We start from the raw sequence: 12179 nt of genomic DNA, 5'->3' as shown, positions 1-12179 counted from the left end.
AGTGTTTCCAAGGATAGAGCAGAGTGGGTTCTAGATTATACTCTAAGAACAACAAATAGTTATTTCCGATGCTGAAGTAGTGCGTTTTTCCTATCACGTTAATGGAATAAACAGGAATTGAAAAGAAAAGGAAAGGGATGGGACGCAAAAGGATGGGATGAGAAAGAAGATGAAAGGAAAGGAAACAAAAGAAAGAGCACACTAGGCAAAGAGGAGGAGAAAGAGGAGAGGAAAGTAAATAATATCAGTTTGGAAATAGAATAATTTTACTTGGCACAAAGTTTTCTAGTAGAGTACAAACAATTAATCCGTGAAACACTAATTACTAAATAGTACAAAACAGTGCTTATTAAACAATAATCAAAAATATCGGCGGTATTTATAAAAATTTAAACTATCCTGAAAACTCTTATCGACTTTCGTAAGGAAAATGATGAATGTCTGGATTGGATGGTCATATTTTCAGCCAAGATTAATTGTGACAAGCTCTGAAATGTACAGGCCAGTTACTTCAGTCACGGACTGCCGCAATGATACTTACAGTAAGTATACAGTATACTTACACATTCTTACACATGGCTCTTGATGAATTTCAAGTTGAAACTTAAAGTAAGCCCTGTAGTCTAGTGACGAACTGAAACTACTTCTAGATATTTCAGATAAACTTAAAGTTGAACCTGATCTGGATAGTGTAAAGTCCATTGACGCGGTTCGTTTCACTTCCATTAAATCCTTGGCGACTTTATGTCTCATGTATTAGCTCTTTGAGAATCAATATTTCGTGATTACTTTACATAATCTACAACTTTACATTTCGTGTGACAAAGCTTCTTTCTCTGGATTACGAGAGAGTCGATAAAAACAAGGTCAACGATCTGTATGTAGGTAAGGTGCTTGAGTTTTGACTAAAACTGAACGAAGAAATGACATTTCGTTTTAAATTTTAATGTCACTTTTTCTTCTGAACATTTTTGGTAATTTTGATTAATTACTCTTCTCCTTTCAGCTCTTCATTGACATGGCTTTTTTACCGAGGTTCACATAGATTCCTAACTACCTTAATTCAAGTTTTATTTACATCCTGAAGATCAATAAGCTTACCAGACAAGAACTCAATTCGAGGCAGTCACTTGACGTCGAACCGTTCAGCAAGGCTGGTTTACGGAGGTCCAGGGGCGGCGAGGAAAGTGGCGAAGAGGGTGACGACTAGTCATCCCTTCACCCTTTACATAAATCAATAATAATAGTAATAAATTATGAGGGAAGCTACGTTTTATATCATGAAGTTAACTTTATTATAATGGTTGTAGCCATCGAGCCATCGCCCTTTTACTAAATAAGAAAGGTTCGGCCCTCTATCATGACGACTCTCCCCTCTAGAACCCAGCTCTCCCTCCCCCAATACGTACATTACTTAACTGTAAACACTTATACGAATAAATTTTCACAATGTTTGCTTAAAGCTCTCAAATTTAATGTCCATCAATTTCTATCATTTCCCCGCCTACTCTGGGTTTCCTGTGGCATTGCCGCGATCGTTCTTCGTTGCAATACTCGAGGTACCCTGTAACAGTTAATCCCGTTTTAAAAATCCTGAATCCGCCCCTGAGATCAATGGCGAACAATTAACCTTTTTCTACATTCATCAGTGATCCACCTGAAGTATTGAAACCTAAAAGTCGAAACAAGAGTGCAAAATGACCAAGGAACCTTAGTCATGCTCAGAAGTCCTACTAGCGAACTTGGCCATACTTTTTGTTTTCATCTTCCTGCTAATGAACCTCTCTTCATTCCAGCCCCCAAGTCACATAATATCAAAGTATTCATTATCAAGGCGAACGTTCTAGAATTTTAGCGTTATGCTTGATTTCAGTAACCTTTATCATTTCGGTTCTTATTTACACTTAATGTCATCAGAAGGGTATGTTGTTTAGCTTCATTTTCAGATTTCCTCACGTCTTCACGCTATCACAGCGCCGTCATCGTACAACCAAGCTCTCTGTAAGTCCCTGTTCAATAGTCTTCAGGTCTTCAACATCTTCTTTAATAATACTGATGAGATGCATGACTCCTTCTTGCTGCTGAGCCAGGTGCTTTTACGAGGAATTACATTAAATAGAAAAAAGAAAAAGGAAATATAATTCATTTTATATTCTTAAAAAAATAAAAAGCGCTGCAAGCAGTGTATTAAAAAATTCGCCTTTACAATACTGCTGAGCTAGGTGTTTTTACGAGGAATTACATTGAAAAGAAAAAAGAAACTTATAGAACTGATTTATCTTACATTCTTAAAAAATACAAAGCGCTGCAAGCAGACTATTTAAAAAATTCGCCTTTACAATACACCAGAATTTAAAAAAAAACAACAATATTTAAAAATATATATTTTTATTAAAGTATTTTCACAGTTGAGGAGGTTATCTATCATCTATCTATCATCTATCTATCATCTATCTATCATCTGTCTATCAAAGCGGTCATTCTCCCTGAGTGAAAAAGCGCCATTATGTATGATAAAGGTCTATAAACAAGACAAACCTGTTTGAGTTCATTCTGTAGTGAGGGGTCCATGGTATATCTGCCATCTCCTCGGTCTTGTCCAACACCTTGACTTTGCTGAAGTCGAATTTGTGACAACAGTTCGTTCAGCCTTGCCTGAAACGAGAAAAGCATGCGAGTTGAAACTGAATTCCTAGCTAGTGATTTTTTTTCTGAAATAACTAGATCACAAGCAAGAGAGAATAAATAAGAAAGGGAAACTTCTTAATAACGCGCGCGTCATGTAACCGAATGCAGTTTAAATTTTGCATTACCCTACTCCTGTGCGTCATCAAATTGCGCGCGGGCGCCCTTTCCGTTTCGTTTTTAGCGATCAAAACATCGCGATCGCACTGGATCTCACACGATCGCACGGTGGTTTACATATGATTGCATCCGATCGCACTCGATCGCTGCGATCGGGTGCGATTATATGCAAAACCAGGCTTAAACGGGAAGAGCACGCGCGCAAATTGGTGACGCACGGGAGTAGGTTAAGGCGAAATGTGAACTGCATCCGGTTACTAAAAACCGCCCAACCGGGAATTTACATGGCGCAAGTGTTATTAAGAAGTTTTCCTCTCTTATTTATGCTCTGTTGATGCAAGAGAATATGAAGTACTTTATTGTGTGAAGTACTTTATTGTGTGAAGTACTTTATTGTGTGAAGTACTTTATTGTGTGAAGTACTTTATTGAGTAAAGTACTTTATTGTGTGAAGTACTTTATTGTGTGAAATACTTTATTGTGTGAAGTACTCATTGTGTGATGATGATGCAGTAGAAAGGTGAAAGCTTAGTAAGTTTACTATTTCCTATTTAGAGCAGTATTTGGCCGTTTTTGACATTAGTTAACTGGGGGGGGGGGGGGGATAAATCCGCAAAAAAAAAAAAAAAAAAATATATATATATATATATATATAGAGTCCCGAGCTTTAACCTACGGAAAATATAATTTGACACTGTGGATTTGTAGACAACAGCGATAAAACAGTCACGGAGTCTTACAGCCTGCAGATATATACAAGGCTCGTAATGCCTATTATGGATATGTAACGAGTCTTTGTTGACAAATACCTTGAACTGGAGAGGAGCATTAAGTTCAGCTTGAAGAGATTCAAAATGTACTCTGTAATCGTATAAACGAGAAAAGAAATATCAATAGGAAAATATGACAAAATACATATATCGCGGCACGTTTCTTAATAATAATCTTTATTACACATATAATTAAATATGATCCAGGAAAACTCTCTCACATTGGTGATTCATCGTTTGCCATACATCACTGCTCAAAAACAAAGCGCTCAAGCGAGGTGCCAAGGATTTCAAAGGATTATTCAAATTTGAACCTTGAAACCTCGACTGAATGCTTTGTGTTTAACCAGTGAACCGATGTATGGAAAATGGTGAATTTTCAGAGAGGTCTTGGAATTAACTTAAAATCATCACCCTTGAATGCCACCCAACTGATGTGAATGATTGCAGAAGAAGAGAGTTTGGATTATAACAGTACTAATAACATGATTAAAAAGTTTGGTTTTCTCACCTCAGCTGTTCCTCGTCTGCCTGTACAGAATAACCAGCCTTGCGAATAGATTCTTGTTTAACCATTACCTATAAGAATGAAAAGAATGGATATAAAATGAAATGAAATAAAATGGATGGTAGGACTTAGAAACTGAACAAGAACAGATAGATTGGATGGGTGGGTGGATGGATGGATGAAATAAAAGGATGGGTGGATAGATGGATGGGCAAACAAATGGATAAATGTAATGGGAAATGGATAAATGGATGGATGGATGGATGGATGGATGGATGGATGGATGGATGGATGGATGGATGGATGGATGGGTGGATGGATGGATGGATGGATGGATGGATGAATGGATGGATGGATGGATGGATGGATGGATGGATGGGTGGGCGGGTGGGTGGGTGGATGGATGGATGGATGGATGGATGGATGGATGGATGGATGGATGGATGGATGGATGAATATCTTGCCAACATAAGTACTAGCTCCAATGGATTACTAATACAAGCACAGCACCCCATATATCCCATGGATCCTTTCTGCCTCATACATCCAGGTATATAATAATGTTAAACTGTAAACAATACCTCCAATACACGATGGCTCAGTTCCAAGTGCTTTCTCTTAAACTGTGCAAGTTTGGCCATTGTTGTGGCATGATTACACTGTAGTGTGGCAATCTCTTCACTGATAATCTGCAATAAAATATCGATACAAAATATGGTGAAATACCATCAACACTGATAATCATTTACATGTTAATAATAACGTTTTTTACAGGACTTACTGATAGTCGTTTCTGGTGCTGTGCTGTTTCTTGATCTTGAAACTGTAGTCTCTTTTTTAGTTCACTGAATCCTGTTATGGGTACTGGTATCAACCTGTAACAGTCCATAGACTAATGTTTAACCATGTATACAGTCATCATGTATATAGGGGCTAGGGGAGTTCACCCCACACCTGTTATGGGTACTGGTATTAACCTGTAACAGTCCATAGACTAATGTTCAACCATGTATACAGTCATCATGTATATAGGGGCTAGGGGAGTTCACCCCACACCTGTTATGGGTAACGGTATTAACCTGTAACAGTCCATAGACTAATGTTTAACCATGTCTGTATAATACTATACAGTCATCATGTAAAGGGGCTAGGGGAGTTCACTCCACACCTGTTATGGGTAATGGTATTAACCTGTAACAGTCCATAGACTAATGTTTAACCATGTCTGTATAATACTATACAGTCATCATGTACAAGGTCTAGGGGGCTTCACCCCACACAGGCTGTTATGGGTACTGGTATCAACCTGTAACAGTCCATAGACTAATGTTTAACCATGTCTGTATAATACTATACAGTCATCATGTACAGGGTCTAGGGGGCTTCACCCCACACAGGCTGTTATGGGTACTGGTATCAACCTGTAACGGTCCATAGACTAATGTTTAACCATGTCTGTATAATACTATACAGTCATCATGTACAGGGTCTAGGGGGCTTTACCCCACACATGTTATTGGTACTGGTATCAACCTGTAACAGTCCATAGACTAATGTTTAACCATGTCTTTATAATACTATACAGTCATCATGTACAGGGTCTAGGGGGCTTCACCCCACACAGGCTGTTATGGGTACTGGTATCAACCTGTAACAGTCCACAGACTAATGTAGGATGTGATATCTCTGAAGTAAAATTTACGAAACATCTCAGCTATAAATGTGTGCATTCGGCATATGCGACGTTTGCTTCCGGGTTGAACTCCCATTCAAGATCCTAGTTCCATTCCATACACAACCACGTGTTGACCTCTGACAAACTTTATCGTTTAATTTTCTATTTCTTGTAACCTTTTGAAAATGCTCCCACAGATTGAAAACTATAGCCTTGGTGCAAAAATTCCCAACCCCCTCCACCATAGGAAGATGAGAAAAGTAGGAATTAACCAGCTCAATTTGATCATTATTTGTGTACCAACTTCCAAACCTACCTTTCAGGGTCGGGATTATCTTTCTTGGCTTGTTCCCAAAGTAGAGAATCTATGCCTGTAATTTATGTATTATATATATATAATACTCGAATCGAAATATGGCGACCAATTTAAAAAACTATTGTTCTGCGCTGACTAGCAGCTGATATAACTTATCATATTACAGCCTTGTGTTCACTTGGAAACATAAAAGGGTTTTCACATGTATGAGAGGCTAGTCAGGACTTTGCTAGTCAGTGCAGAACAATAGTTATTCAAATTGGGTGCCATATTTCGATTCACTGTATACTGCATGTACTGTGCTTTATATTTTTGTCATGTTTATATTAATTTTTTGCAATACCTTTTGTGTAATTTTTAATTCCAAGATTTGTAAATATAATTTATAATGATGACAATGCATGATGCTGAAATATTCTATTAGAAAATGCAATTAATTTTGTGCAATTTTTTGAGGAAAAAAAGCTTTTTTAAAAAAATGGCAAGTAGTTTTTGAGTATCACTGTACATACAGTAAGAAAAAAACTACGATAACAATGTATGGTGACAGTGCTTGTTTATCTGTTTTTGATTTATTGTGGCTTATGTGTCTAAGTACATTAATGGTAAAAATAAAATTGATAGGTCACAGGACTAGAGTTATGCATTAATGAGCTTTTCAATATGATGAACTTGTTATACCATATTGAAATCTTTAACACAGGCAGCCTAGTCACAATTTCGGGACAGCATGCAATGCAAGTTAGAAGTACATACCTGCAGGCGGTGTGTTAAGATACTGCTGCAACAGTTCAGGAGACATGCTTGTCTTTGCAGTAATATTCGTGACTCCCAAATTTTGAAGTTGGGTCTAAAAACAAATGTACAAAGAGGTAATAAATCAATTGCATCCCCATACTGCCTACTTTACCTTCATTCGTTCATTGATCAAGCACAAGGCATGCAGTGACAGCCTGCATAGCAGGCCATTAGGGGATTCTAGGGAAGCACCTCTCCCTCGCCTTCTTGCCAATTCCCCAGACAAGGCCGAGCTACCCAGGCTATGTAGTCAAGGCTACAATGATTTGAAAAAATCTTTATGAAACAATCTTACAGCCTTGATTGGAATCTGTGTTCATTACCAGAAATAATTCCTTTTTTGATGCAGTCATCAAATTTAATTTTAGCACCTACCCATGCTAAGATGTCACTATACTCTTTTCCAATAAGTTAATATCTGGTATAAGTTCAGGCCCATAGTAAGGGGAGGGACTGGGGGTCCTAATTAGCTGCCCTATGTCAGAAATGTACAAACGGGACTTCAGAAATGTAAAAGTCAAACTGCTAAAAATGTAACAGTTGCCCCTAGAAAAGTCAAAATTTTCCTGTGGAGACCTGTTGTCCAGATGTTAGAAATACACCAGTTGTTGCTCCACAAACAAAGATGAAAAAAGTGCATGGTGCAAACTCTAATGTACATGTAAATAGCAGTATATAGGATTTCCATTGAATTCTCATCTCCATAAATCAGGTTTTCTTGGGATCTTTTGATTAATCGTACTATTCAATCCTTTTGTGAAAATATTGCTAACCTTTACACTTGCTTGGTTAAGGTATATATACACATCATTGGAATTATATGTCCTAGTTGTGCCATTATCTGCTCGCTCAACCACTTTGAAAACCACCTCCGTACTGTAGGAAAGAGAAAGACATATTCTTTATTTAAAATCAAAGGAATAACAATACTTTATGATTAAAAAAACTCATCTGCTTTGTATTAATTATATTGTCAACCACTAGTACACTGTACTTCTGTATCATTCACAACTGGTGAGTTACAGTACCAGGTATGCAGCGCTGGGCATTTACAGGGTAGTTTTAAAAAAATAATTAAATGCAAATAACTATAATAATAATAAATATTATTTATCAATAGACAAGGGCAGAATCATTTACTGACCTCATATAGGTCAAGATTTAAAAAGCCAAGATAGCGAGACTGTGCATTCAGTCATACTGTACACCATTCATTGTTCTACCTAGTTACTGTAATTCCTACATAGGACAAACTAAAACAGTTTTTTGATATGCAGCATGGAACAGACGCAGATTGATTATTTATTCATGCTGAAAATTGTAAATGTCTGTCTTAGAGTCAATTCATTCAAAGGGTAAAAATTGATATATGCTAAAAAGTATTAAGAATTTGCATTCGTAGTGGTCAGACATTCTGTATTCCATTGGGAAAATTAACCATTGTTTGGGTGGACACGCAAGCATACTTGTAGCTGAGATCAACTGTGGTTAAGAATCTAGTTGAGTCAAAAGCTTGATAAATTGCTTTCAAAAACGATGCAGTGTAATTTTGTTTTTGGGTATGGGATGTGTGTTTCATGATCAGAGCTCACATCACATACAGCACTTTCCATATTTTGTCATTCTTATCCAAAAGAAATGGTATTTTAATTTGCATTTTAAGGATGACATAAAAATCTTGTGTCATATGCTATGTGCAGTTATGAAGCACTTGGCAATTGAATGATATGCCTATTGATACAATTTACAGTATTTTATTGCCATTTACCTGTCATCTGGTAAAGGTTTAAGTCCATCAACACAAACCATAATTGAAGGCTTGTTACCAAAACACTTTTGCAGCTCACTGACAAGACTCTGCTGCTGCTGATAGACTTCTTGTTCTTTCTTCTTGATTTGAATGCCTACGAAACCATCATCATTACTGGCTGATGGTAACCGACTGTACCCTACAACCTACAATGCCAAAATATCATGTAAGATAGAGGATACCCAAAGTAAAACATACTACCTAGTCTGCTAAGGCCCAGATGATCTTTAACATTGCTATCAACTTGAGCTCTTAAGGACTCTCACAGGCTTTCCTATACAGACTGTACATGTCTTCAGCAGCATTAATCCTCATTATTATTTCCAAGCTATGCTATTTTGAGTATTAAATCAATTATAGATTGATATTGAATGTAATGTAAGCATACAGTAGGACACTACAGTAAACCAAGTAAATAATTTGTTCACAAATTAAGCCAGTACATTGTACATTTGTACAGGAATCTGAGAACAATGTCTAAATACTTTGGTGACAATAACACAATCTATAAAGGTGAATTATAGATCAATATTGGATGTAAGCTTAGGACACTACAGTAAACCACAATACTCATCTGTCTCACTTCTAAAATAAGCTTCTGCAGTTAATATTACTGTCATCAAGACACACTAAATAAACTGGCCCATGGCACCATTCTCAATGCCTAAGTTGTTGGTGTCAGAAATGGAGGCATTAATAAACTAATCATTTTTGAATATTGTCAACTGCGCAGCAGCTCCAAGCACTGTTATTTATCAATTCACACGGTTTTCTTTATTAATCACAAGGCTTTATTTTTGTTATAACCCTCATTATAAACAATAGAGAAACTAAAAGCCCGGGAAAATCTGAAATTCATAGTTTGCAATCATTGCTAAACTTTTGGTTCATTAGCACAATAGATTTTCAAAATGGTGTTCAAATTTTTTACAACCTGAAATCAAATGGAATTGTTTGTGATCTATTGTCTCATATACATGTATAGTGCGAGGCTGGTCCATGAAAAATAGCTTGAGAATGCATTAACAAGCCAGTATACATATAAAAAATGGACCTTGCTATACTCTTACTGACATTTTCTTTAGTCCTATTAACATGTAGCTACCCCTTTTATTTTTTAATTAGCCCTGTGTACATGTGTACAGTCACACACAGTCATGAACATACCTTGAACCTGCAGTAAGGGTTTTCAGGAGTAAAATCAACAGCTCCTCCTTGTTGATTATAGTATCCTTTTCCTGCACCCCAGTATGCTTGGAGCTGGTTCAGTTTTGCAATAATCCCATCTCTTTCATCGCCATGTATTTGAGGATTAGATAAAGCTAAGTTCATAAAAACCATAGGAGAAAGAGATGGCTGTATGCCTTGTGCTAGAGATTGACCAATGCCTAAAAGACAAGATTGTAAGGTTAACAAGATTTACATGTAAATATATCATTTTCCCACATTATACCAGGTGGTTTTGTGCCTCTCTTCCAGAATGAACTACTGTAGCCAATCATCAAACATTTTTTTGTACTGTAGCTCAGTGTTTTCTAGTTCCAGGTTTTATTTAAAAATAAAGAATTCAAAATAAAATTTATCCACCACAAGATTCACCAAATATCTTTTTTTTTTTAATTGTGTTTTTCATCGTTGATGGTAGAAAATATTTCATTACGTTTTTGACAAGAGATAATAGAAATTTGGAAATTTTTGCTATGATTATAACAATACTGTACATTGTGTGCCTAGATTCTAAATCACCAGGCATCACTTGTCATACTAGTAATAAGATTCTTTGTTTGAGTTGTATCCATGTTCATGTGTTTTCTCATGTGCAACCATTAATGTTACTCTAGGGAATGACATTAGAAATCTGAAATGGGAAAACGTTGTAAGCTAAAGAGGCCTATCGGCAACGATTATTCGGAAGAAGAATTGTATTTCTGTTAAAAAAAGTTGTAACAGTAGTACAACTATGGTTGTTAACTAAAACTTTGAGCCATTTTTTAATGTCATCTAAATCATTATTGGGAGATTAGACCATTTGACTGTTCTACCGAACATTACCCGCAGTAATTGGTTGTTGGCCAAGTGTTAGTCCACTAGTGGTCCCAAAACCTGTAGTGTTGGTTCCAGTACCAAAACCAGTAGTTAATCCAGTACCAAAGGTAGAGCCAAAGGAGGGAGCTGAGGTTGTTGCACCAAAAGCTGTACTAGTACCTAAAATGACAAATCAAAAACCTTTTAAAAAATCTTCAAATGTTATTTATTAGACATTCTGGGCAGATAAGGGTAGAAGCACAGCTAGCTCAGATATTGAATTGAAATTTGACACGTTTTTTCAAAGGAGAGAGTAACCTAACACACCCTACTCTCATGCAATATGCTACAGTAAAAGTCCAGGTATAGTCTTTTTCACAGTTTCCTGTGCCATATCTTGAAAGGTAGCTATGCCTTTGCATCAAAGCAACATCAACAGTGAGCTTGTAATGATAGAGACCTTTTTCTTAACAACTTGAACAATTTTTCATATGTCTCTATCATTGCAAGGTTACCATTTATCTCGCTTGACGATGCCAAGGCAGGACTATAGTACTTTTCAAGATGGTGCAAGACACCCAGCCCAAGACACCAGAGGTGAAAGGTAAGTGCACTACTGCTAGCTACTACCCTTTATTCCCTATAACGCCAATATTAACAATGATCATTCTATGTTGCAGGTTGGGATCCCTGTGTTTGGTACCAATTACTCTGGATGTAGCAAATTTTATGTGATAGACAAAAAGTTGATCATGATCACACTTTCATGCATGAGGTGATTCTAGCAGTGAAATGTTGAAGCAATTTCAATGATTGACAGTGATCTTAAAAACTGTAACTTTTTTAAGGATGTCCTCAATACTTTATACATTTACATGCCTACTGATCGACTGTCTCACTTGCACATGCAGTCATACAAAGCAATACATGATCATGCAAGTATGGGGACCCAATTATATATTTGAAAAAGGGATAAGGGGCAAGTCGCAATTTTTCATGACAGCTTTACTGACTCCCTTTCCACGCACTACAATCTCTCAGTATCTTTTCTTCTAAATTCTACATGTACTCTTTTTGTGAGTTATTTTATATTCTGGAGTCATTTGCCTTGACTTGCAACTCCCCACCCCCCACCCCCTTCTTAAAATATCAGTCCTGCCCTTGTCAGTAAATAGTATGCTGTATCATAATCATCACTCACCAAAAGTGCTTGAAGCTGTTGTTTTAGCTCCAAAAGCCGATGCACCCAAACTACCAAATGAAAACCCAGTAGACGAAGTAGTTGGAACAGTCGCGCCAAACAAACCCGTTGATGTGGTACTAGCTGGAGTACCAAATCCACTGAAGGCACTGGTAGATGATGCTGGCGTCCCAAACGAAAAAGCCATATTGAGGAAAAGATTAAAGAAAGTTGTTCAAAAAAAGCCAGTTCTCGTGTTGAAAATCAAAATGGCCGCCTGAATACCGCGAGG

The 12179-nt window shown here is 36.9% G+C and overlaps 1 protein-coding gene across 1 annotated transcript; it reads right to left on the bottom strand.

Annotated features, from left to right (window-relative positions):
• Nucleotides 1-1271: 1271 nt before the first annotated feature.
• Nucleotides 1272-12095, bottom strand: LOC116304998 (nucleoporin p54). Its single transcript, XM_031714814.2, has 13 exons — nucleotides 11909-12095; nucleotides 10735-10887; nucleotides 9850-10070; nucleotides 8641-8828; nucleotides 7646-7748; nucleotides 6831-6924; nucleotides 6075-6129; nucleotides 4865-4958; nucleotides 4665-4772; nucleotides 4087-4154; nucleotides 3615-3666; nucleotides 2539-2655; nucleotides 1272-2093 (listed from the first exon to the last, which is right to left on the bottom strand). The coding sequence occupies exons 1-13, from the start codon at nucleotides 12093-12095 to the stop codon at nucleotides 1980-1982; spliced, it is 1554 nt and encodes a 517-aa protein (XP_031570674.2). The 3' UTR covers nucleotides 1272-1979.
• Between the last annotated feature and the right edge of the window lie 84 nt (nucleotides 12096-12179).

This window comes from Actinia tenebrosa, unplaced genomic scaffold, assembly GCF_029948245.1.
Source record: "Actinia tenebrosa isolate PJP-AT-01 unplaced genomic scaffold, QUT_ActTen_1.0 PGA_scaffold6__47_contigs__length_16458017, whole genome shotgun sequence".
Lineage (NCBI taxonomy): Eukaryota > Metazoa > Cnidaria > Anthozoa > Actiniaria > Actiniidae > Actinia > Actinia tenebrosa.
The sequence above is the reverse complement of the archived record's forward strand: the minus strand, read 5'-3'. Positions and strand labels throughout refer to the sequence as shown.

Excerpts from the sequence above, each read along its gene's own strand:
- LOC116304998 (XM_031714814.2), bottom strand. The coding sequence starts at position 12,095 with ATGGCTTTTTCGTTTGGGACGCCAGCATCATCTACCAGTGCCTTCAGT. Across the intron at positions 7,749-8,640 it reads AAACCTTTACCAGATGACAG|TACGGAGGTGGTTTTCAAAG; the intron begins GTAAATGGCAAT and ends TCTTTCCTACAG. Across the intron at positions 6,925-7,645 it reads TTAACCAAGCAAGTGTAAAG|ACCCAACTTCAAAATTTGGG; the intron begins GTTAGCAATATT and ends ATTTGTTTTTAG.